The following is a 26,745-nucleotide window of genomic DNA, read 5'->3' on the forward strand; positions in this document are numbered from 1 at the left end:
TGCGCAGACTCTATGTTTGCTCACCGCCCGCCGCCATCTTCCTGTCAACTGTTGTATTTTTACTGAATTAGCAGACAAGTGGTGCACTGACTGAGCTGGAATTATGGGGAGAAAGAAGAAAAAGCAAATGAAACCTTGGTGCTGGTATCCTTTTGTATTTATATTTGGTGTTTTATCGTTCTTCTTGCTCTGTGGTCGACAGCGTTAGCTCCTGTCTGCTAAGCAAACGTTTACTTTCAGCTACCGTTACTAGCTTGTAGCTAGCATGAGAGATTTTGTTTACACTGTCTGCCGTTTAGCTTCAAATCAATGACTAGTTTAGAAGTAAACACACTAACAAGATATTCAAGGCAGTCGTTCAGGTCTTTTCAAGTATATTTTATGTCTTTTCTGGCTAAATAAACAGTGGAAACACCCAGCTGTACAATAACAACACAACCACCACCTCTGAGTTTCCTAAACCGTGATCTCAGGTACTGTAACAGAGACTTTGATGATGAAAAGATTCTCATTCAGCATCAGAAGGCCAAACATTTCAAGTGCCACATCTGTCATAAAAAGCTGTACACTGGACCCGGACTGGCAATCCACTGTATGCAGGTGGGGAAACAGTAATAATACAGATTATCTGAGAAAGTCAAACAAATGTGTTTCTTTATGCGCTGTGATGCTGCTTTATTTTCTAGGTACATAAAGAGACCATTGACGGAGTCCCCAATGCAATACCTGGAAGGACAGATATTGAACTGGAAATATATGGCATGGAGGGTATTCCAGAAAAAGACATGGAGGAGAGGAGGAGAGTGCTGGAACAAAAGAACCAAGGTACCAGAACACCTGAATGCACGGTCTAGTTAAGGTCTGTTCTAGAGACTGATTTTGCTCCTCCTTATTTTCAGAGACTCAGAAGAAAAAGCAGAACCAGGATGATTCTGATGAGTACGATGATGATGATGAACCTGGTCCCTCCTTCCAGCAGCCTGCAGCGGGTCAGCCTCAGGCCGGCTACATCCCCCCTATGACCCAGCCTGGCATACCTCCAGGCTCTGGTGCTCCAGGGATACCGCCAGGCAGCTACTCAGGTGGGACACAGTTACTGAACAGGAACTGCAAAGTAGCAGCTATTAGGGATCGTCGTCCCAGCCAACTATCAGGGCCGATATTTGTCATTTTTCTGATTATCGGTGTGAGTTTTTTTTTTATTAAACCCGTTATAGGCAAAATAAATTCAGTGCACTACTTTCACTGTGATGCAGCTGGTCACTGCAGTTTGCGTCAAAATAAATGTTTTTTTTTTGGGAATGTACGCAACTGAGATGTGCTTGTAAAATTTGAATCACAAACATAATTATCAACTACGACTGCAGACACGCATAAATAACTATTCAGCTGAATAAAAGAAACAACATCAACCAAAACTGCAATGCAACGACGGCTGCCTGCCAGGGAATAAATGTGGTTTAATTTTTAGAAAATATAAAAAGCACGTATAAAAGAACTGCTTTTCTGGTATTTCTGTGATAATTTTATCTAAAATGCTTCTGTGGTTGTTTGTCTTCCCCAAAGCAAGCTCACGCTGTGACAAATGTTAAAGGAGGACACACTGTTGACATGTTCATCTGAAGCCGTTTTAAACCACATTCATTCGTTTAATGTACAGCAGACGAGCAGAAAGCGGGTTCAGTTTGATTTAACCACCTTATTTTGAATTCATACACTTGAATGCAACAAAGAACACACAAATAAATACATGTACACCTAAGCATGAATTAAGAATCTTTTTTGCCTTTTTGTTTCCACACAGCGAAGTTTTGATTGGTGACTTCCAGCTATAGATAAAAGGCACACTATAAATAAATAAAATAAAAATCCTCAAAAGATATAAATATGTATACAGAATTAGTGCAAATGAATCAGTAAGAATAATGAAATGACCACTATTATCAAGATTTGACAGGCTCTTTATTAACCAGGATGTGAGCACGCTTGGGATTTGTTTATAGTCATGAAATCTGTGTTTTTATTTCTTACTTTAATGGCAGCTTGAAAGTCAAACCATCAAACATTCTATCAAATCATTTTCTTATTGCTATTGTTCATTGATGGTAATTATAGCTGTTGTTTTACTTCCCAGGCCCAATTGAACTAATCGTAATTAACAATTTCCATGTCCTGCTTTTTCCTTTCATATTGCTGTTTACATGCTACTGAAGTGTCTTTACAACACCACATTTTTCATTCTGTATTTTCATGTGTTATAGGCTCCATAAATGTAGAATATTTGTTTGAGTTGTTGCAGTAGATTGTTTTAGGTCTATCTAGTTAAATGTCGAGGTATTTTATTTCATTATGTGGTGACACCCATCAGTTTTTAATAATTAATCTCTGTGTTTCAGGAATTCCCCCGATGATGCCAGGAGTCCCACCAATGATGCCAGGAATGCCCCCTGTAATGCCAGGGATGCCTCCAGGGTAACTGTTTGTATTTTTAGTCAACGACTTCAGCTGCTGGAGCTACGTATTTCATTGTAAACGCAGTGTTTTTTCCTCATTTGTTCAGGATGATACCGATGGGTGGAATGATGCCTCCGATGATGCCAGGTGTGCCACCAGGTAACGCCCTTCCAGCATACACTTTCAGAACAAACTCACTTCACCTCAGTATAATTAAAGATGCTGTTTTTTTAAAATGGAAATTTGTAAATACACTACCGTTAGAAGGTTTAGAGCAAATTTGAAATGTCTGTATTTTTGAAAGAAAATAATTTCTTAGATAACATTCAAGTTAACATTAGTTAACTTTAAATGAATGATAAATCCAGTGTAGACATAGTTAATGTGGTAAATGACTATTGTAGCTGGAATCAGCTGATTTTTAATAGAATATCTCCATAGGGGTACAGAGGAACATTTGCAGCAACCATCACTCCTGTGTTCTAATGCTACATTGTGTTAGCTAATGGTGTTGAAAGGCTCATTGATGATTAGAAAACCCTTGTGCAGTTATGTTAGCACATGGATAAAAGTGTGAGTTTGTGGTATCACTACCGTTGTGAGGCGATTCTCCGAATAGCAGTGATTTTTTTTTTTCTGCTGTTATCAGGCCTTCCTCCTCCAGTGGGTCACCGTCCAGGCCTGACACACATGCCTCAGGTCCCGCCGACTGCAAACGTGCTAACCAGACCTGCGGTTTCTGTTGTGACTGCTCTGTCAGCCCAGCAGGATGTCACTAAGCCTCTGTTCCCCAGTGCTGGACAGGTAAAATCTTCATGACGCAATTTACAGCTGCACAACTTCCACCTCCTCTTAGTATTCTTCTGACGGAACATTCTGCTCTCTCCTCTAAAAAAAAGGATGTTTGAATAGCTGAGCTTGCACAGGGAGACTTTACCCAAATATTCCTTTCAATAAAGGATTATTTTATGTACTTTTTCTATTCTTCACCTTTTTCCTGTGCCACAGATGGGAAGTCGAGTTGCAAGTACAAGTGCATCAAGTGCAGATTCTCAGTCTGCTTCCCCTAACGCTCTGTTCACATCCCAAGTACGCAGCTGTCTGTCTGCTTCTCTCTGACAACCTGCAGCTTTACGACTGGCATGCACACAACTGTGTAGAATTTGCTTGTGGTGTACTTGGGCAGGTTTCATTTATTTTATTTGCCAAAGCTGTTTTTTTTGTTTGTTTTTTACATAACAGATGATATAGTCTAGCCATTTATGTGGAGAGAGCCTCATACCATGTTTTGTAATTTTTATCAGCTTACGTTTATTTGCTTCTTCCTTTACTACAAATCTGCATTTATAGAATACTTATGGAAGAGTTATGCAGATTTGTACAGTGGGCTTCTTATTTCTGAACTGCTGAAGGGCTGTGTAGCACAGCATGCTCTTTTGGATTTGTTTACTTGCAGGCTTGAAGAAATTACTTTAGCTTATAACTTTATTCTCTTATGTGTGTAGCAACAGTGGAATGAACAAGTCATAGAGACCATCAAGATCCCGTTTATAGACTTGGCATTAAAGTGATCGATTCTGAATGTAAAGTTGCTCTCTTATAATAGGTTCCCATAAATACTGAGTAAGTTTTCACCGAATGGCAAAATTAAGCCTGTAAGGTTTCTTTTAGAAAATGTTGGTGTTTGAATTGGATGGATTATTTCGCAAAAAAAAAAAAAATCAGCACATAAACAACATTTTTTATTTGAGGTAAATATGAAATGGTTTGTTTTCTCTTGATTTTGATGAACTAAACCTGTAAGTACAGAGATTTTATAGGCAAATCAGTCCTGGTCCTTCCTCTGAGTAAACATATTAATGCCAAGCCTAAAAAGGACCAGAGATCAGATGTCAAAGTAAGACTACAAATGGGAAATTTAAATGCCTTTCAGCTGATTCTCACTACTGTTCTTTCCTCTCTCCCCCCTCAGAGTCAGCAGACTGTGTCAGGCTCCCCCCACACTCCCCCATCCACCTCCTCTGACCCCTTAAAGCCCACATTCCCAGCCTACACTCAGGCCTCTGCAGCTGTATCCAGCCCCAACGCTGGCAGCAGTACAGTCTCCAAACCTCCCTCCACTGTGACCAGTAAGCCCGCCACGCTCACCACCTCCAGTGCAACCAGTAAGTTGATCCACCCTGATGAGGATGTCTCACTGGTAAGTGTTCCAGCTGCAGCGGTCTCTTTATAGCTTTTACAGTAAGTGGCTAAACAGTTTGAGTAGTCAGCATGATAACGATGAAAGCAGGTGTTTGTTGAATAGAGCTGACTGATGTTATTTAACCTTACAGAACTTCAGTGTCAAATCACTCCTCCTCTCGTCTGCTTTCTGTGTGCTGTAGGAGGAGTTGCGGGCTCAGCTCCCCAGATACCAGAGCAGTATTCCCCGCCAAGGCCAGACCACCTCTGCTGCCCCGTCAGTGGGTCCTGTGGGCGGCATATTGGCTCCTCAACAGCACAGCATGAGGCATCCCATACCTGGTATCCACCGCCTGCTGTAGTTCAGAAAACCTCACAAATTTAAGGCGTTCAGATGCTTATTCTTAGCTTTTGTTGGATATAAAACATAGGATGAGAATCCATCTGAAACATCGCTACAATCTCAATCACTGCCTGAAATTCTCATCGTGCTCACTGTGGAACTGAATGACTCAACATGTTTATCTGTGCTGGCAGTGTGACTAAGGATGGCACAACTTTGATCCAGACTGAAATAACTATTCATCAAATCAATCTGAGTTATTTTATTTTGCTCCAGACAACAGATACAGAAAAATATGTACTAAAAATATTGACATTTTGACTAATGACTAATTGCGGCTGCCTTATGTCATTCCTACTCCCCAGAAGATGAAACCTGCCTGTCCTGTAATTACTCCATCAGGTCAAAGATTCATTTAGGTGCTAAACAAAGTATTGGATAAATTCCAGTAAAATTTCCACCGGCCTTTGCTGTACTCTGAGTAATAACAGTTGAAATGTTAGCATGCTAATGATGATGGTTCTACCTGCTTAGCTTCAGTATGTGACTGTTAGCATGTAGCTCAAAGCACCGCTGTGCCTAATTACACGTACTGTATAAAGCATGGAAATAACCTCCAGCTGTAAAGTGACTTAAACCTGCATTCCATCAAACAGCCAGCAGGGGGCGACTCCTGTAGTTGCAAAAAGAAGAAGAATTGTATAGAAGTCTATGAGAAAATGAGCATACTTCTTACCAGATTTTTTTTTACCTCATGAAATGTTTTCTAAATGAGTTTATGGTCTCAGTTACTAGTTTGGAAATTTATGGTAATGAATACAGCACAGTCTTTATTTCTTCAATTATTTCATGAAAACAGTGTTTCCATTGAGTTGTTAAAATGGGACATGAATACCTCCTCACTAATGACTACAGCCCCTTAAATTTATATTTAAGAAAAAACTTTTTTGCTCCTGTTTTTTTTGTTGTTGTTTATTTTAAAATAAAGCCAACAAGTCTGTGTTGTTGCAGGCCAGTTCGGTGGTCCACCCCAGGGGATGCCGGGCTTCATGCCTGGACGGATGCCTCCATACGGACAGGCCCCACCTGTAGTTCCACCGGGGTACCAGGGAGCCCCTCCACGGCCGCCCATGGGGATGAGACCCCCTGTCATGTCTCCAGGAGGTCGCTACTGAAGGCTGCCTTCCTCTCTTCAATAGGTTTGGACACTCAACCATTTTCTAATGTCCTCAGCTGCTAGTAGAGGAATCAGTATTGGTATTGTAGTACCACAGTGTACTGTTTATTCTACTACTGAGCTGTGAGGAAGAGACACTAAGCAACAACAACAACAAAAAAGCTATAAAAGCATCAGAGAGCGCATGGGAAGTATTTACACTGTACCTAACCAAGACTATGAAGTGTTCCATTTGATTCTCATTCAAACCTTCTCTGTTCTGTGGCTTTTTTTCCTTCTCATGTTTCATTTAGGTGTATAGAAGTGTAGTAGATATGGTTCGTAGTGTTGTGAAGGCGCTGGAGTTACATGGGCAGTACCCACCCTTTATCAAGGCAAGTTTTATGTAAATACATTTCTGTTCTAAGCTAAACGGTGAGGCCTTCACAGCACGTAGTGCTGTTGGACTTGTGTCCCCAACTTTGTTTGGTGAGGGCTTCTAGTAACTTTGATTCTGTTTCATGTTAATATTTTTTTTGAGAAACGTCCCTTAACCCTAAATAGATAAGGTATTAAATGGAATGGTATATGTATCGTTGTCAAACTGTAATGTAATAAAATGTGGGAAAATTGTAAGACTCTTTTTTTTGCGGGACGCTAAAGGGCAAAGAGACATCCTAACAGGTTTGTACTCGGGTTATGAACTACATGGTGACTGTGCTTTTATTGTCTTGAAGATGAACAGTGATGACAGAAATGTTTAGTTAAAATGAGAAATGTTGGTAAATGTTTTTGACTATAAGCAGTGTTTTTTTTTTTAAACTGATGCTCTGTACATGGCACTGGCAGACTGGCCTTTGACACACTGAGTGCTTTGTACAGCTGCATAACATCCGGATCGGTAGTGGCTGTAGTGCTAAAACCCAGATTTCTCTTCTCCCTGTAGCAATGCCATGGGGGACTGGCTGAGGCCCTGTCTCAGTGTAGCCCTGTTTCAGCCTGAGGCAAGTCTCACCATTTTCTGTCTTCTCATTCATTACCAGGGGCCCTCACAGCTGATGGCTGTTGGATATCAATGTCCCCAAACTTGCAGCAAGTTTGGTGAAGGCCCTTGTTTGTGTTGTTGCGTTTAGGCATCTTTATCTTCAGGCATGTTAGCTCATGTAAATCTCTCCTTTCTTGTTAAGCTGTTATCTGCCACATCTTCCATTCTTTACTGATGAAAGCATCAGAAGCTTTGTTTTCATTTAATGGCTCTTTGCTGATAATGCAGAGCTTTTAAATGAAACTATATTCCTTTAGAAGCTAAGAATATTGGCTACTCCTAAAGTCCACCGTAATGTTATATTTATGAAATATTCACTTCTTGGTCAAAATGATTGGAGTTCCACATTAGCACCACCATTACACCTGCAGCCAGTTTACTAATTAAATGTGTGTTGGGGAGTTTGGATGAACAAATGAGTCTTTATGTTTGTAAAATGGCTTTACTCCTTAATCCTGTTTGTTTCATCAGCTTTCCTCACTTGATCATTTGATTTTAACCTTTACATGAAGATGAATCTCTGCCAGTAACAGGTTAGTTAAAGCTGTAAGTACCACTAATGTAACTTTAATTTCCATCATGCTGTGTTTGGCGTGCACATGATTCAGTTCTCAAGCATTTTACACTGATGGCAGCCAATCAGTTAAGGAATTCCCCAAAAGTTGTAGTCCACACTATGATGTGCAACACAATTGGCCACTACTTATGGAACATTTCAGCGTTATTTTTGGAGACATTAACTTCTGTTAAAACCAGTTTCAATGCCACACAGTTAAAGTTAAGCAGACAGTCTTCTTAGGTAAGTATGGTATCATGTATGCAAAAGTATTAAACTTTTTCCTGCTGCAGAATACAGAACACTGTTTCATAAAAAGATTTCTGTTTGTTTGGCGTTTACTTATTTCATAACTTGTCTAAATGTGATGGTACCAGGAAACTTTGGAAGAATCAAAACTGCTTTAGTGTTTTAGCATCTGTCTCACTGCAGGATATATTTTTCTTGCAACATCTGTACTATTAAAGTCTGAATGCTTACTTAAAAAAATAAACAAATGTATAAACTGTAATGTGTGTTATTTCCTTTATTGAGGAGTAAAAACTTTTTTTTCATTGCATTGCCTTTATTCTGTATGGAAAGGCCACTTCAGGATTTCTAAATGTATCAGCATAATGATTACAACTTTTTTTTGAAAGTGTTGACATAAAATAATTTAAAACAAAGCAAAAATGTTTGTGACATTTGGATCATGAAATATACCAAGATTAATGATAGATGTTTTGCACAGAAACACAGCTGTCTGAAAATCTTCATTTGCAATCTCACCATGAAATGTTTTACACATTTTACTGCAACAAATACAATACACTTCTCAAATCATTTAAGCAATATTTAACAAGAAAATGAATAAACTGAAAAAAACATTGTTCAAAAATATTTTAAAAGGTAAAGACTTAGTTAAAAAATAGCAGTTCAAGGCTTGATTCTTTCTATTTACATGAATTTGAGCAAAGAATGACTTTTTTTTAGATTCACCAACATTTTATTACACCTTGATTTATTAAGCATGTTTTTTTGAGAATCATCTTCAGTACAGGGTGATTACATATATTATGTATATGCACACATTCATAAACAGTTCTCTTAAGTAGATTTTTAAAAAACACGCAAAAAAGGCAACTTGAACTCAAAACATTTCATCTTTTCAATCAGTAAATTAATCTGATAAATATGGAGTTTTGTGTCCTATTGGAAAGAAACCTCTCAAGATCATGACCAGTTTCATTTTTTTGCAGAGGCAGCTTTATACTTGGAGCATTATTCTGTCACTTGGATGTCAAAGGCGCCTGCTCCGTCAAATGAAAAGCCCAAGAAGAAGGTGACATTTTCATTCCCATTTGGCAGGGAGGCAGTATATTGAGGAAATACCCTAATTCTGTGATCTCCTCCAACTTTCACAAACAGCTTTCCGTTTTCTGTCCACCCTTCAACTCGTTTCAGTAGCTGCATCACCTCCTTGGTTTTCCAGACTTCTCCTCCACGCCATTTTAGTTGTCTGTCACTCAGAGTGCCTTTAATGTGTTTTTCAATTGCACTCTTGTGGACAATCTTGTTCAGACCTCTTGGCTTTGCCAGATAGAAGTGTGTTGTGGTCCTACTTTTCCTTGGAGTTATGCGCTGGATTTTTGTCTCCCAAAGTCTTTGAAGTTCATCAATGGCTGATGAAAGGATCTTAGCATTGTCAGAACTGAGTTCGTTGCTTGTCTCAGGCCAAAACAGAAGGGAGAGAACGAAGAGAGCACTAGCTGATGACACATTTCTCCCTCTTGCAATAAATCTCTTGCTGAGATCCTGGAGTTCTTGAAGGGACAGGAGCTTTGAGGACCCTGGTAGAATGCAGTTAAGAGCTATCTGGCAAAAGATGAATTTTGTGAGTTCTGCTTGGTCCAGGTTTTTCCACGTCCGGTTTTCTTGGTACATATTTATAATGGTTTCAAGCTTATGTCCTGCATTCTGTGGTTTCTTGTCATAATGCAAGCTGAGGATGGATGTAACATTTCCTCCACCAAGGCTGTGGATTCTCATCTGCTTTTGGAATGCAGAAAGCTTCTCAGCTGTACTGACCAAGTCATCACTGTTGCCTTCAACTGCTTCGTCACTCTCCTCTGATATGCAAAAAAATCCAGCATATGCAGCACTCTTCCTTGTTAACCATTTTCTTGGATTGTAGAGTTGTTCTGCATCTCTTGAATCAAGCTCTTCATCCTCTTCGCTAACGTCAGTTTGAAAGTAGCTGAGGTCTTCAGAAATGCACTCAAGTGCATGGCTCAAGTTCCTCTGTAACCCTTTCAACTGCTGATGAAAGTTCTGCCAGGGAGTGTGGACCTCTGCTGGGATGTATTCTGTTAACAAGTACCGCATCAACTCGGACTTTCCAGTATTGTTTGAAAAAACATCTACTTCTGACAGGAATTTTAGCAGCCTGCAGCCAACATCTACTTCCCCGTAGTATGAATTGTTCAAGGTGACATTTTCTTTTTTTGGTGTTTTTTCAGAGGCACGAAAGGCTCTGATTCCTTTGAGTGCAATGCTTATGATTTCAGTTCCCATTTCAGGGGATGGTTCTTCTTGCCCAAGATTGTCAAACAAGTGGTAAAACCACTTCTTGTAAACTTGTCCCAGTGTGTCAAGGACAAATGTGTCATGTGGAAGAATAGATTTTGCTTCTTCTGCCCATTGAAGGGCCTCTTCAAATCTGAGATTTGTGTAGAGCAGCCGGGCAAGCTGTTGTGCCACATATGCGTCCTTTCTCAAAGCTTCAAAAGCAGCTTTCATCAGATCAACGGCTTTCTGAACACCACATTCTTTAGCGACATGCTCAATAAAGGGTGAAAAAGCAGTGTCTGGAAGGTCTCCTCTACTTTTTTTGTTGCGTCGAATGAACAAGTCTTTAATGAACTTCAGGAATGTATCCTGATCGAACCTGTGATTGAGAAGAACCTTGTCTGTGATGAGATCCATGGCAATATCACTCTGAGGCACTTTTGCCGACAGCTGGCACAGAAGTTCTTTTGCCACCCGTGGATGAATGATCTTTATCGACTGGATGTGTGTCGAACTTTGTCTAAGGTGGATGAGAATAAGCTTAGCTTCCTCAGTGAGATCTTCCACAAAGGCATGGTGCCGAGCACTATCCACAAAGACACGTATGCCAAGAGATGCTTCACAGTGTGACACAGATATGTACGAATCATCGACATAGGAATTCAAGAGAGCCACGAATCTGATGAGGCGAGTAATGAGCGTTGAATGATCAGTTTTATCAAGAAGGTTCCTTACAAAGTCCTCAATGTAGCTTGACTCAAACTCGTCACTCATCAGAACAAATGTGATTATGAAATCTGTTTTGTTATCCAGTTTGAGTTGCTCAAGCTTTTCTGAGAACAAAGGCTTCTCTGCATCGGACAGCTTGTGTGTGACTGCTACTATTTGAGATGGCGATGCTCTGCACAATCTCTCTGGATCATTTGACCTGTTGCAGATGAGCAAGATGAAGCATAACACGGAGGGATTTATCTTTTTGGTTGCAATGACATTCCCAAGTTGTCCTCTGAGTTCATCAATGTAATCTGCATTGTGGTCCTCCAACAGTAGGAGCACTGGAAGACAGTTGTTTTTGTCGTTTTCATCGTGCTCCCTCAGTTTCACTGCATGCTCACACACAGTTGTAATTTCCTTGCCATGTTTAACTACTGCACAACGCACTTTGTTTCTCCTATCCCAAAGGATCTGACGTGCCACTGTACTGCCACCACTACCAGGATGATGGTATATCCTCACACTCTCTACGGGACGTTTTGGCTTTGGTACTATGTTGTCCAGGATTGTGCTTGCTTCTTTGTAGGCGTCCCTCTTTATTATGTCTCCACACTTGCGTTTGTCGGCAAGCCAGAAGTTGAGCCAGTCTATCTTTCCACCTCGATAGAAGTAGATGTCAGTTTGTTGGATCTCTTCCTTTGTCATGTTCTCCAGTTTCGTTTCATTACACTGGTCAACGCTGATGATTTCCAAAGAATCTAGCGTAGCTTCCTCAACAGATTTTAGGAAGCACAGGCCTCCACTGAACACCGGTAATGTCCTTGTGGGTTGATTCTTTGAGAGCTGAATGCTTTGAACTGTGGCGTCCACATGACTCAGTGGCATTTCAACACTGATGTCTTTGAGTGTAGATGTGGGACACGACACCTGGGCAAGACTCGAGAACTTTTTGGCGTTTTCTTTTGACTCTGACAGGACAGCCAAAAAGTCATGCCCGTTCATCTCAGCATAGAATTCATGGAAAGTCTCAACAAGAGGCTGCTCAACATCAGATGAGAGCAAGAACAAAACAACAAAGGAACGTCTGGGAAGGATGTCGTTGCAGATGACCGACACTGCTTTTTTTAGCTTCTTTTTTCTTGTTCTGATCCAGGTTGTCTCATCACAGGTTTGCTCCCCACCAGGGAAGTCACTTCTTCCATTGCAGAAAATCCAGCTTGTTTTCTCAAAAAGCTGCATGAACTTTATGAAATCAGAATTCTCCAATCTATTGTCATTTGCATAGTCCTTAAGAAAGTGAAGGTTTACAGCCTTCGGTTTCTTATATGTGCCACAAAGACCAGATGTCTTCGAATCAGGATCAAAATCGAACACACAGAATAGATTCATGTTAACCAAGAAGTCTATGCTGTCAAGACGCTCTGGCTGAATTTTGTTTGTGACAACAATGTAACGCAGAGAGTTGTCCATACGCGCATTTCCACATGTTAACAGGATGCAGAGTTTTCTCTTTTGATCTTCTCTGAAGTCCTGAGGTGTTTCGATGCTTGAAGCTTCTGCCTCCTCTCTCTGTTGATCTTTCTCTCTCAGGCCTTGGATGAATTCAACTTGATCATCATCGGTTACTCGTTTTGTGTTGGCTCCTGCTCTGCAGTAGGGAATCTTCTCTTCATATTTGACTTTATCCTTCTCATTGAATTTGGGGACACCAACGCTGTAGATCTTACCTTTTACAATGGATGCCTTTGGGACAATGTCATATTCAATGACCCATGTCCTCTCTGTAGTTTCTTTGTCAAGAACCTCGATGAACTTAGGGTTCCTTATGCACCTCCTGGCATCGCTTTGTTGATTTGATCCCTTGAAGCAACTTTCAATGTAATCTAAAGCATCCACAAAGTCCTCCTGATTTTTGAGAGGTATCCCTATGATTTCCCCGTGCTTATGAGTGCCTTTGATTTTGTCCATAATGCCAAAATGAATTGTTCCATTGGCTCTCATGTTCATGCAGGCACATGCAAACCTTAGCACCTCACTTGCTACTTTTACTTTTAGGATTTTTGAATCTTGTTTGTGTGCATTCTCAAGCGACTTATATTCATGACATGGAACAAGCATGTTGTCACTTCCTGTCTCTGGAGGAAGCAAGTTGTGTTTTACATACCTGCAGTCTTTTTCAATCTGGTCAAATTTGCGGTACTCACAATAAGACAACGCTTCTCCTGAGGATGTTAAACTGTCACTGCATTCTGTGGGAATATTCCCTTGTTCTGTTGCAGCACACGGTTCCTGAGAGGAAAGGTTTGGTTCTTGCCCTGAATCTGTAAGTTCATCACTTTTCTTCAGTAGATGTTCAATTTGGACAGTGTTCATTCCTACAGTGTTGCTGAGGAACTCCCTCTGTAGAGTTTTCAGAACTGCTCCTGTCACCTTCTTCTTCTTTAGTTTTTTTATGTATGTTTCTTCTATTCCTATGAATCTCAGCCAGGAGCTCACATGAGATTCTGTCCATCTGTTGTAGGACAGTTCCCGCCACTCTGTGAAGCAAAATAGTGAAAAAAAAATGTGTGTAATGAATAAGCAGTCTAAAGCATCTTTTTTGATTTACTTTGACAAATCTGTGAAATAAATGCACAGATGTAATGCATAAATCGTCATAGTTATCACACAGTGCTCAACTGCTGACACCACACTATTAAAAATTACAGCAGAACTGTTTAATCATGGCATTTTGTTGGAAGCAGCATCACATATTCTGTAATTCCACATCTTTGACCAGCTCTGATCAATAGCTAGAATTTATCTTTTCATTTTAGAGCAAGGGAGGCTAGAAAGTTAATGTCCATAATTCAATGTCCAGCTATAAAAACCTTATGTCAGGTGTTCCACAGGGATCAGTCTTAGGCCCAATCCTTTTTAGTCTTTACATCAATGACCTGCCGTCCACGTGCCAGTGACACAGTCATTTTTGTTAAAGGTAGAAACCACAGAGAAGCTGCTACACTACTCACAAATACCATGGTCATAGTAAGTGAGTGGCTGAACAACTGTTGCCTACAACTCAACACTACTAAAACAGTTGCTATGTTCTTCGATAAAACAAAAAAAGCTGATGAAGAACCTGAAGTGTTATTTGCTGGACAGAGAATACAAATAGTAAAGGAATACAAATACTGAGGCATTGTGATTGACTGTAATCTCACATTTAAAAATCATGTCTCCAAGATCTGTAGAAATGTAAGGTCTGCTTTGGCAAATTTTTGCCATCTTAGAAATCATATGACTACCAAAGCTGCAAAAATGTACATGTTTTCTCTTATTTTATCCCATATAAACTACTGCTTATCCACTTGGTTCACTGCTAACAGCACTACCTTAACACCGGTCATGTCTCTATATAAACAAGCTCTCAAAGTCTTGGATAAAAAACCCAGAGCATACCATCATTGCACTATATTACAAAAATACAGACTGTTAAGCTTCGAAAATCTCATTATTTTAAAAAATTGCTGCCTAATGTTCCGGATACATCAGCGCTCTGCACCCCCTCCGCTCTGTGACTTAATACACTTTCGATCCCCAACGACTGTAACGAGAGGAGCAGTCAGAGGTGACTGTAAAATTCCTCTCCGAAGGAGTTAATTTGGACAGTCTGTGTTCTCCTACAAGACAGCCCAAGAGTGGAATAAGATCCCACAAAGCATCAGAGAATCCAGCTCATACATCTCCTTCAAAAGCAAACTCAAGAGTTGGCTAATCAATAGTCAAAGATGTGAACATTGAATCCTACAGCCGCTGGAGCCTGAACTGGTTTTCCTTTTCTCTGATTCTGAGCATTGAGCATTACTGTAACCAAATGTATACGATATATGTTAGGTAGAAATTTTGCGTACTAACGTGTAAATTTTTTATATATGCTATGAGAGAGTATGAGTATGAGACTGGGTCACATAGTATGATACTATGTATCTAGCTGTTTATTTAATGTGTTTCTTGTATTTTTATTGTTGATCTGCATGGTATTCTGTACTTTGCATTTGTATATTATTTTTATCTCTTCCCTACCAGGCACTGGCCTTTTAGTTCCGGCAGGGGGGACAGCTGATGTAAACTAACCTTTTGGCTAACTCGGGTGCATTTACATTTTTTTTAATATAAAATGTTTATTAATGTGCAGTGTCCCTCCGAAACAAATAAAGGAATAAGAATAAGAATGTGACCTTTTTTGTACTGACATGCTGTGCTTTGCAGAGTAGTAGTGCTTCTCTAAATGATTAGAACATCCTGAAAATGTTTTAGATTTTCCAGCAGTTATTCACAAAAGTGAAAATTCAAAATATTCCAGACTCACCTTTAACCACTTTTTGTTTCAATATTAATCTTTAGTACAGTCAAACAATGTTTTTTCAACCACAGAATTTTATTCAAATCTATCGCATCACAGTTTAATCTTCTACAGCGATTTACTTTAATATATAATATTAAATACTATTACACTATAATGAAAAATGGCATCTTTACAAAAGGAGTGTCAGAAATGTCTTATTGTGGTGAGTGTACATGCACATGTTGCACACAAAGTATATTTGTAGTTTACATACTATGAGAGTGACAAAAGATTTAAGACAACTTGAACTGTCGTCGAAAATACCTTATTTTTACTACACTGTAGTATTATACAGCATTTCATACTCACCCGTCTCTGAGCGGCCGCTGTCCATTTTTATGTAGAGGTGTTTCTAAGGACAGTAAAAGACGACATTTTAGTATTTCTTATTAACATTTTAGTTTTTTAATCACTGACAGGCACATGTACAGTTGTGTTTAAAATAATGGCAGTCCAACATCACCAACCAGCTCATTCACTATTTTTGGTATCAGTTATATTTCTAGATGGCAAATAATTTACTAGTAGGTGTAGCAGAGTAATAGAAAACCAACAGACCTAACAGTCATCACATGCATGCTGCTGATTCTGTGTAACTGAATTATTAATGGAAACGGGCGTGTTCAAAATAATAGCAGTGTGGAGTTCAGTTAGTGAGGTCATTCATTCTGTGACACAGGGAGAACATGCAAACTCCATGTAGAAAGATCCCAGGCCCAGGCCAGGACGCAAACCAGGGGTCTTCTAGCTGCAACGCAACAGTACAGCCCTGTCAGACGACCACCAAACACTAAATTCAAGCCACAGTACACTGTGTACACAGTGAAGCATGGTGGCAGAAGCATCATGATATGGGGATGTTTCTCAAAGTATGGTGTTGGGTGTGGGGGTTTTGTTGTAGCAAAACTTTTTGTAAATGTGCATGCACAGTTGTGTGTCTTGAGTGAAAAAACACGAATTATTATTAAAATTGTTAAAATTTTAAAACCTAAATATATCCGTAAATGCATACAAAGACATAAATAGATGAAACAAGTGAAGCAGGCCTCACAGTTGGATGTCTATTTACACATGACGTTTGCTCCACTTCTGCTGTGAGAGATTTGAGTGCAGAGCAGTACACAGCCCATCTTTATTATACAGTCTATGATGCAGCCAGAATAAACAAGCCTGTAAGCCTGAACTCAGGGCACAGAAACCCTGGCGTTACGAATTCAAATCGCTTACGGCAGAAGTGGAGCAAAAGTCACATGTAAAAAGATGTGTTTCATGTATTCATATTGTTGTACACATTTACAGATCATACTACCCTGACAAATTTTAATACAGATTAGTAGATTTTTTTACACATTTGAAAACCTAATTACAGATACACAAATTTTAAAAAAGGCATTTGTAGATTCATGTTTCCATTGACAAATCTCAGTACAAATACAACTCTCCATATGAATTTAAAAACAATTTTACTACAATAATACCCACATTGTTGGGTCAGCTTATCGCCTGCCAGAGATTATGGATCAGTTTGAATACATCAAAATACTTGAAGACGTCATGTTGTCATATGCCGACAAGGAAATGTCCTTGAAATGGGTGTTTCAACGAGACAATGACCCCAAACATACCAGTAATCTTGGTTCCAGACCAACAAGATTAACGTTATGGAGGGTCCAGGCCAACACCCTGACCTTAATCCAATAGAAAACTTGTGGGGTGACATCACAAATGCTGTCTCTCAGGCAAAACCATGAAATGTATAGAAACTCTGGACTGTAGTCCAGTTGTCCTGGGCTAGAACATTTTATAGCTACCAGAAGTTGGTCGACTCCATGCCACACAGATGTGAAGCAGCTCTAACAGCGGTTGTACAACTAAATATTAGTCCAGTGATTCATAGGAAGGCTAAATCTTCAAGCGCTTTTCAGTTTATACAGTAAATGTTTGCATTTGCATGTATGGATATAAAAGCTATTATGAGCATTTTGAGCTTTACTCACTTTTTCAAACACAATGCTGTTTAGTGGTGTGCGATACTGCAAGATTTGGTATCGATCCGATACAAGTAAATACAGGGCCAGTATCACCGATACCGATGCTCCAGACTGACTTTTTCAGTAGTTGGTAGGTATAGGGAGGGAAGATTTATCACTAGACCTGCAGATGTTGCCAATTACTTTAATGCTTTCTTTACCAGCAAAGTTAATAGTTTGAGATCGCAGATGAACTCAATGGGCAACTCTTGCAAAATTATAAGGGATGTTATGTATAATAAAACATGTCACTTCAATCTTGAAATTGTAGATAATGGCACTGTTGAAAGGTTGCTAAAGGGTGTCTCAGAAGACACTTCACCTGGAATTGACAGCCTTGATGGAAAAACAATTAGGTTTGCAGCTAATATGCTTACAAAACCAATTTGTCACATCTTTAATCTTTCAATTAGGAGCGGAATATTTCCGGATCTTTGGAAACAATCAAAAATCATTTCTCTACCCAAAGATGGTAAACTACAATTTACTGGCTCCAATTGCAGACCAATAAACTTACTACCTCTATTTAGCAAAGTATTAGAAAAAATAGTTTTCAACCAAATTATGAAATATTTTAATGAAAATAAACTGCTTACTAGTGCACAGCATGCATATAGACAGGGGCATTCTACCAATACGGCTCTAGCTCATATGACGGAAGAATGGCTGACATCCTTAGATGAGAATAAATTAGTAGTAGCGGTCCTGTTGGATCTCACTGCTGCTTTTGATGTCATCGATCATTGCATTTTAATTGTAAAACTAAAGTATTATGGCTTTTCTCAAACAGCACTCAACTGGATGAACACTTATCTTTCTAATCGTGTTAAAAAAGTGTTTTTTAATGGCAGTATGTCTAACCCTAAAATCATGTCATGCATTCTACCTCAAGGAAGCTGCTTGGGTCCACTTTTATTTTCTATATTCATAAACGATTTTCCCCTCTCTGTGAGAAAGGCCAATATTGTCATGTATGCTGATGATGCTACTCTGTATTCTTCCTCTGCAACAATATCTGAATTGAACAGTACTCTACAGAAAGAGTTAGACCTGGTAGTGAAGTGGATGAAAATGAATAAATTAGTGTTAAATACATCCAAAACTAAAAGCATCGTATTTAATAGTGGGTTTTGTTCAGCCAAGCACCAATGCACTTCATCTTTCACTTGAGGGTGCAGTAGTTGAGCAGGTCTCTAAGGTTAAACTGTTGGGTATCAGACTGGACCAGTCATTGTCCTGGTCAGATCAGATCAATCATACAGTTAGCATGATGGGCAGAGGTATTGCTATGGCTAAGAAATATTCTTCTTACTGTCCAGCCCCTGTTCTTAAAACTGTGGTTCAAAGCATTGTTTTATCTCACCTTCATTACTGTCCGCTAGTGCGGTCCAATGCTACACAGACACAGTTAAGGAAACTTCAGCTTGCTCAGAGCAGCAAGAGTTGTGCTTCACTGTCCATTTCACACTAATGTTCGTGAGATGCATAAAAAACTGTCTTGGCTAATGGTGAACACAAAGCTAAAAGTTAGTCTTCTAATGTTTGTACACAAAGCTCTGACCGACGGAGAGCCCAGCTTTGTGAAAGAAAAGTTGAGATTCAGGGGTTTTTGTCACAGCTACATGACTCGCCAAGTGACATCAAGAGATCTGGATGTCCCTGGGTTCAGGACAAACAGCAGGAAAAGAACTATTGCCTATAGAGGAGCAAAGGCCTGGAACTCACTTCCTTTGAACATCAGAGACGTTAATAACAAATTACTGTATAAAAGGAAGGTTAAGCAACTCCTTATCCAGCAATAATTGTTAGATGTTGTTTTTTATAGTATACTCTGTTAGATTTGTTTTATTTTATTTTTGTTCTTAATAGGATATTATTGTAATTATTATGTATGTTTTAATGTTTGGAAACTTTTGATTTTTATGTGTGGACCCCAGGAAGACTAGCAACCACTTGTGGGAGCTAATGGGGATCATAATAAACAATAAACAATAGAACAAAGGTTAGGTGCTGCTGTATATGGTCCAGATCTGGAATGAAGATGTCGTTGTAAATGCTCACAAGGTCTAAAGATCAGACTAATTCCTGGGGAGGTTTTCTGTGGGTCAGGAGGAAGAATCTGGGATGCCGATGAAATCCCAATGTGAGGAATGACCTCCTTAAATCATTTTTTGACAGTTTGGTCAATATTTGTGCAATACACCTGTCACTGAAATAGGAAATCATCTTTTAAGATGCATTTTTGAATTACTTTTGTAATATTGAGAAACAATCTTTTAATTTTTTCCCGTTATGGTTATTGTGACAGACATTGTCATTTGGTCGTACCCACCTGCTCCCACCTGGTTACAGGTGAAACACATCACTAGCTGAACATGTGCTTATGGACAGACACTACATTTATTGATGTTCCCTAAACGCCTCACAGTGCACACAGTGGTAGATGTTGCTCAGTGGCCGTGGGGCTACTTTGAAAAGAGAGAGATGAAGTGTTCTCATTTCAGATTAGTCCAAGATGAAAGTGGTTGATTTTATCCACGTGTTGTTTTCTATGAGCGGAGAAAACAGTGTATGAAAGTGTTGGACATGTTTTCAGAGCCGAGTGCATTTTTACATTTTAAAGGCCGCAGTCAGTCATTTTCAGTTGTCAGAAGCTAAAATAATGGTTATGATTATTGATTATTTAATTTTGTAGCCCTGCTGCAGCACTAGTCTTTGTAATTGTCTCACTGGTTCAGCATCTTCCTGCCTGTAGTCTGATCATCAGCTGTGTCCCAGTCAGACTTCTCCCTCTCTGCCTCCTCTTTCCTCGGTATTGGTTAAGGAACGTACAACAGCTAAACAGCTTGTTTTACACATCAGTGAGGAATAGACAGAAATTAAAGTAAAACTTTTCACCACTATTATGGATGAAGTGGAACTGGCTGAGCCTGTTTGATAGTTTGTCTGGTGCTGTTGATGGAACAACATCCAAACACATGAAGGGGCTGTTTCTCAATACCAAGAATGCTAGTATGGACAAGTGGGCTTATTGAGAATTGGCCCTAAAGCTGCTCTGTTCTGTGACAGGAGGAGCTCTAACAGACAGGTCACCTGTTTGATGAAGCCACATCAGTTCAGGCATACAGGAGAGAAACTACAGTATCGATCTCATTACACTGGTATTGTTCAGCATCAATACCAATCCTGGTATCAATGTTGTCGATATTTGGATCGATCCGCCCACCACTAATGCTTTTGTTTTGAGCACAACTGTAAAGGTCAGACTTACTGTGTGCAGCACAAGATCAGCAGCTGTGTTATTGTTGTCAGGAATCAGTCCTTTGTTCTCTGTTGGTGATAAAGCAGAGTTAGCAAACCTTCCAGATGTCTGACGGATCAGAGACACTCTTCAGGAGGAGCTATGCACTGCAGACTTCATGACTGGAAATGCTGAGACTACACTGAAACATGCATGCGTATTAACCATTACAGGAACATTAATAAGTGTTTTGGTTATCAGCAATACTGTTAATAATGTAAAGTATCTGTTTATGCTGAAACGGCCTACAGGGAGGAAGTCCAGCATATGCGACGATGTTGTCATGAAAATAACCTGAATCTATTCTCTTCTATTCTATTCTTTAGTTGTTAAAATTAGAATTAAGTTGATGCTTTATGTAGAGATCTATGAGAGCACAAAGCCTACAGTAGCAACTTATAGAAAATAAATATTCATGACCTCCTTTGTTTCAGATCTATAAATTAAGCTGAAATAAATCCAGAAAAATAATATATTTTTTTCAATTTTCAGAGCTTATGTCTCTATAGATCGTACTTACTGTTATTCTGATCGTGTGGGCGAAGAGCACTTCATTTCCTGGATACCCGATGCTGGTGTGGTCCGTATTGTAGAGCACACTGTATGTCTGCTTTCCTGTGTTTTATTGTCGTCGGGTGTGTCTGGATAACATAGGTGGAGTCACAAAGCAGAATCGAAACCAATAAAACCAAATTTGCAGGAATAGAAACTCTGCAATGCAACCCTGTAAACGCATAATGCATGACACCACCAAAAAATTTCTACATGCTTTACTTATTTATTGCAGCTTTCTGCAATTTATACTTTCTAAATTGAGCTGAATAGATATTGTGTGTGAGAACAACCAAAGTAATATCACTATTAATCTGACTAATTCACTAAAGAGACAAATTAAAGTGATCCTTAGTGTGTCCTTAAAAGCAACATAAATCTAAATAAATGCAGGTTTTTGATTCATGCCTCTAATAAAGGCCTGTCTGAAAGGTGCCTTTATGAACTCTGAATCTGTTTAAAATCTGCCTTGAACTGTAAAACTGCTTAATTAAAGGGGATCTTATGCATTGTTCTTTAATTTCAGTAAATAAAACATTAACTGATGACTGGGAAAGTCAACATGAGGCGTTCCAGTACGATGACCTCGACATTCTGACAAAAGTATAACATGTAAATTCTTCACTAAATATGCAGCGTCAATTAGATTTTATTGAAACCCGCTGAGCTCTTCTATGTTCATGTCATTCTTATATTAAACTGAACAAAATATGAACCCAACGCTTTTGTTTTTGCCCCATCTTACATAAGCTGAACTCAAAGATCTATGGCTTTTTTATTTACACAAAAGGTCTATTCTCTCAAACAGATGGATTATCTCCTTTGCCGAGATAATCCATCCTTGTCACAGGTGTGGCATATCAAGATGCTGGTTAGACTGCATGTTTATTGCCCAGGTGTGCTTTTGCTTGGCCACAATAGGAGAAGTGCTCAATCAAGCACATTAAAAGTGGTTAAATGTTGAGTACAGTGGATGAACAAAGCAAAGAAATTAACTTGTAATGTTTCATTTAGTGGAGGCCGACATTAAAAGAGAAACCAAGTCCTCTAGAAATCCATTAATCGTGTTTCTTCCTCATTAATAAGAGTTCATCTGGCTTCCTGTTAAATATGTTCACTACAACAACATTAAGTTTAACCCTGAAAAAACTGCAGATTTCCTGTCAACACATGATAAAAAGCTCAAAACAAGAATTAAATTGAAATGTTCATTTAAAGTCACATTTTTGAGTGATTTTGTTGAAAAATGTTGAAATTGAAACGGAAGTTAAACTGCAACACAGCAGTAGATGTAAAATTAAAACTGTGTCACAACAAAAAGGATCAGCTCTAGACACAGTAGCATGATGTGAGAATGATCAGTCTGATTACAGTTTTTCTCAGTTGCTAAAACACTAAACTCTATTGTCTGAACCAAATTCTCAGTTGCCTGAACCCACTTATTGAATCAGTCACTCTTTTGGCTAAACCATAAGCCCTTTTCACCTGTTTAGACACATCTTGTCAACACATTGTCATTGTGATGCACCTGTGTTGCAAAATGGTGAGCACTGGTGGCAAAAGTCAAACAGTTAAAGCTCAGGCGTCACCAGTTGAACACAACAACTCAAAATTGATCACACTTGTGGCTAATGATGTGAGGGTACATATACAGTTTTTCTCGATTACTAAGACACATTTCTGGAAAGCTGCTCTCCTTTTCTCTAAACTGTGAACACAAAACCCGATTTTTAAGCTACATTCACAAAACCTCTGACTCTTCTTGCAAAACCAAACTTTCACCCCAAAACAGTTCAATCTGTGCTCAAAACTGAACTTTGCTGTCAAATCATGCCTCAAGTCAATCTAAATTAAATACTCTACTGAGCAGTCACTAAACACTGCATAGAAAAAAGGAAAACACAACGCTCAGGACATGAAGCGGAAGAAATAAATATTTAGGCTAAATGCATGTTGCAAAACTAAATACCTGGGCATTTGCAACACTTGTACATAGAAAAAAATGTTTGCAAAAAACAGAAATCCTGTGCATTTACATGTCGCACTTGTACGTAAAAATAAAGTACAAAAATTTTCAAATGAAGTACAAAGAAAAGAAGTGCATTACTCTGCCACAGCATCATTTCTCCGTACTGGGTCAGGCCACAGGACATGAAGCAACAGCTGAACATTTCTTTCCCTCTTTTATCCTTTTTTTTCCCTACCACCGCTCACTTTAAAAAAAAACACAGAATGAGGGCAAATGTAAACAAAACAATGTGTAGCATAGGACACCGCAGGGTGTCGCTCTTCTCCTGGGCATTTTCCTTTAAAAAGGAAGTCGGCTGCTGGCCGAAGTAGATGCCGGTTTCCTGTGGGGTGGCCTGAAGTGTTTGCTGGGCACTAGGGATGTCACGATGTCAATTTTTTCAGTCACGATTATTGTCAGAGAAATAATCACGATTTCACGATTTCACGATTTCGCGATTATTCGCGATTATCGGTGTTTTGAAAGAAAACAACTGAAATATTATGTTTTTTACTTTAAACATTTTTATTGGTGAAATTTTAAAACATCCAGTGTTTTAAGGTACAAAACTACACACTATATAATAAAGGATAGAATAGAACATGAACATAAATTAACTTTAGGAACTGTAGGCACAAGATTTTAAGCTACTTTTGCTGCCTTTACTGGAATAAAAATACAATGTAGACATAATTTACAAAACAAATATGTCAATTTAACCAAATAAATAACATGATAACAGAGGTAATATAGATTGTTGAACAAGAGTTTTTTTCAGAACTTATTCAGTCATTGCAAGTTATGATGCAAGAATGTAAGCATGTTCACATTCTCAGTGCTGAGCCTGGACCGTTGAGGGCATGCAATGTGGCCACTTGTGCTGAATATTCTCTCAGAGGGCACACTTGTTGCTGGAATGCACATAAACTTTTTGGCCAGTTTTGAAAGAAGAGGCATTTCTTCTTTTCGTGTCTTCCACCAAGACAATGGATCTTCATCTGCACTAATCACTGGCAGTGATAGGTACAGTTTCAACTCTGAGTCTACTTTTTCCTGAGATGTCTTGGGTACCGCAGCTGGTGTGTGAGCTTTTGTGATTCTTCGAAGGAGTCCTGACAACGTTGTGCTTTTCTTTCTAGAACATGCAGCGCTGGTGCCTTCGTCTGCACTGTCATCATCCCCAGCAGTGGCGCTTGAATGAGGTTGTTCTTGTGCCATTTCAGTAGTTGGAGAAAGTGCAACAGCTTCTGCTGCACAGGATTTCACAGTGTCCTCTAGGCTTTCTGTGAAGTTGCCTTTAAACCTGGGATCAATAAAACAAGCAATATCAATGACCTTTTTCATTTCTTCTGTGTACCTCAGCTGAAGTAGCAGGTCATTTCGAACAGCACTCTTCATTTCTTCAGTAAGTTTGCTGTCTTCTTGGTTTTGGGTTAGGATTTGACCTTGTATGTGTTCGAGCACTGGTTTCAAGGAGGAGAGTGTGACTCGTTTCTCTGAAGCCATTACATCTGTGAACTCGTTCAGTGGTTTCAGAAGCTCGTGCACTGTCTCCAAGACAGTGATGTCTGAATCAGATGGCATTAGATGCCATGAACTTCTGTCTGCAGCCAAAACAGCACATACTGCTTGCTGCTGCTCCAGGAATCTGGAGATCATCGCAAATGTGGATCCCCACCTGGTGACCACATCATTAATTAGGGCATGTGCAGGGATATCAAGCTCTCCTTGTTTCTTCTTTAGTTCTCTTTTCTTCTTCCAGCTGCGTGAGAAAGCTTGCACAAGATGGCGGCATGCTCTTACAGCTTTCTCCACTCTTGGGATTTTGAGAACTTTACTTATCGCCAGGTTCAGATTGTGCCCAAAACATGAAAACCATACACAAGGAAAATTTGTGAAAGCCTTTTTCATATTTGTTGCATTGTCAGTGGTGATGCCAGTTAGGTTTTCTGTAGAGAGGCCCCAGTCCTGAAGCATGTTTTCAACCATTTCTGTTATATGATCTGCAGTGTGATCTTCAGGAAAGTATAAGGCTTCAAGGCAATGAGCCTTGAGTTCCCAATCAGCGTTCACATAATGAACAGTGAAGCTGATGTAAGGTTCTCCTCCACCTCCACTACTTGTCCACACATCTGTTGTTGCCCCAAACCATTCCACTCCTATTATTTGTTCCTCGATGCTTGCTCTCACCTCCATGTACAATTTGGGTATTTCATTTGTGGAAAAGTGGGTTCGTGATGGCACTTTGTATTGTGGAACGGCTTTTCTCATCAAATACTGAAATCCAGGTTTTTCCACACTATGAAACGGTAACATGTCCTTGGCTATGTAATATGCAACTGCATGATTGAGCTCTTTGGCTTGTTTGGACGAAGGTGCATATTTAATGCATTTGGAAAATGACTCTTCAACTGTTGGCTGGGCAGTAGCAGCAGGAAGGGCACCTGGAGTTTTTTGCTGGAAGAAATAAATAAATATAAATCTTTAAAATAAATTAATGAATACGTTTATATTAAATTTTGAATAAGAGAATAAAATATGTACTGAACTATTTTATATAGTAATATCAAATATAAACAAATAACATTAGTATTTCTTACTTCTTAGAGGCTATTCATTATTTTACTTGTCTGCTATCAATATATTATACACTATATGTGGAATCAACACTCGTGCTGAAAGGGAGATGCTGCGCGTAAGCCCCCGCCCCCCTCCTCCTCCTCCCGCACCTCTCCTCTCCCCCGCTCCACAGCGCTTCCAGGACCCGTGTGTGTTTGTTTCGCCTATGCGCTGTAACTTTTTACATGCTTTTTGGGGAACTGTGCGTTTACCTTGAATCGAACAAAGAGAGAAGGATGATAATCTCGAAGATGTTGGATCATGTTTGATGTATTTGCGCCTTTTGCTGCAACTTTCCGACGACAAGCTTTGCACGTCGGGTGTCCATCTGCAATTACTTCACCTTTATCATCTTTTGGATACCCAAAGTGATCCCACACAGCTGATTTCAAACGTTTTTTTGGTGGATGCAACTCCGGCCGGGGAGCTCCTCCTTCTGCCATTCTCACCGGTGAGTGAAAGCAAGCCCGCTCTGTGCTCTGACTGCTCTGACTGCAGCATGTGCTCTGGCGTGGCGCCACTGTGTTTGCCTCCCCGAAACTTACGTCTCTCGCTTTGCGCCTCTCGCGAGACATTTCTGCGGTTATCGTGGCTTCTAAATATAGCTACGACTATCACACCGTGTCCATTTATAATCGCGGTAATCGTGAAACCGGTTAATCTTGACAACCCTACTGGGCACACACGCCAGACAGGAGGGTGAAATGAGACGATCCGGGTTTTATGGACTTGCCGCAGAATGGAGTGATTGTGGCACCGTGTGGGTGAACAACTGAGCGTGGGACGACGGCGTTTCAGTGTTCGTGTGTGCCGCTGCCTGCTGTCCTTTTTGTAACTTTATTTGTATTTTTT

General features: G+C 39.6%; 2 protein-coding genes across 6 annotated transcripts in view; one reads left to right on the plus strand and one right to left on the minus strand.

Moving 5' to 3' along the window:
• Positions 1-8,246, plus strand: znf207a (zinc finger protein 207, a). Of its 4 annotated transcripts, XR_007938818.1 has the most exons (13): positions 1-144; positions 474-600; positions 687-825; positions 900-1,082; positions 2,397-2,472; positions 2,561-2,613; positions 3,104-3,258; positions 3,463-3,543; positions 4,427-4,654; positions 4,839-4,977; positions 5,990-6,177; positions 6,449-6,529; positions 7,081-8,246. XR_007938818.1 is itself a non-coding variant. In XM_022221257.2 (12 exons), the coding sequence occupies exons 1-11, from the start codon at positions 104-106 to the stop codon at positions 6,151-6,153; spliced, it is 1,386 nt and encodes a 461-aa protein (XP_022076949.1). In that variant the 5' UTR covers positions 1-103; the 3' UTR covers positions 6,154-6,177; positions 6,449-6,770. The 4 variants fall into 4 exon arrangements, 3 of the variants coding, with proteins under 3 accessions (XP_022076949.1, XP_022076948.1, XP_022076950.1); XM_022221257.2 differs by lacking the exon at positions 7,081-8,246 and having other exon boundaries at positions 6,449-6,770; XM_022221256.2 differs by lacking the exon at positions 7,081-8,246 and having other exon boundaries at positions 5,990-6,770.
• The window catches only part of LOC110970940 (E3 SUMO-protein ligase ZBED1-like), a 25,718-nt gene continuing 7,219 nt past the window's right edge, over positions 8,247-26,745 (minus strand). Inside the window, exons 3-6 of one of the 2 annotated variants that reach the window (XM_051941550.1) lie at positions 21,235-21,355; positions 20,685-20,743; positions 15,693-15,735; positions 8,247-13,533 (exon numbers count right to left, since the gene is read on the minus strand). In XM_051941550.1, coding sequence (XP_051797510.1) covers positions 8,996-13,533; positions 15,693-15,717 — 4,563 coding nt within the window. In that variant the 5' untranslated portion in view covers positions 15,718-15,735; positions 20,685-20,743; positions 21,235-21,355 and the 3' untranslated portion in view covers positions 8,247-8,995. Of the gene's footprint in view, positions 13,534-15,692; positions 15,736-20,684; positions 20,744-21,234; positions 21,356-22,633; positions 25,732-26,745 lie in introns of those variants that run through there. The other variant, XM_051941551.1, reaches the window with a different exon arrangement.

The sequence above is a fragment of the Acanthochromis polyacanthus genome, chromosome 21 (genome assembly GCF_021347895.1).
Source record: "Acanthochromis polyacanthus isolate Apoly-LR-REF ecotype Palm Island chromosome 21, KAUST_Apoly_ChrSc, whole genome shotgun sequence".
In the NCBI taxonomy this organism is placed as follows: Eukaryota; Metazoa; Chordata; class Actinopteri; family Pomacentridae; genus Acanthochromis; species Acanthochromis polyacanthus.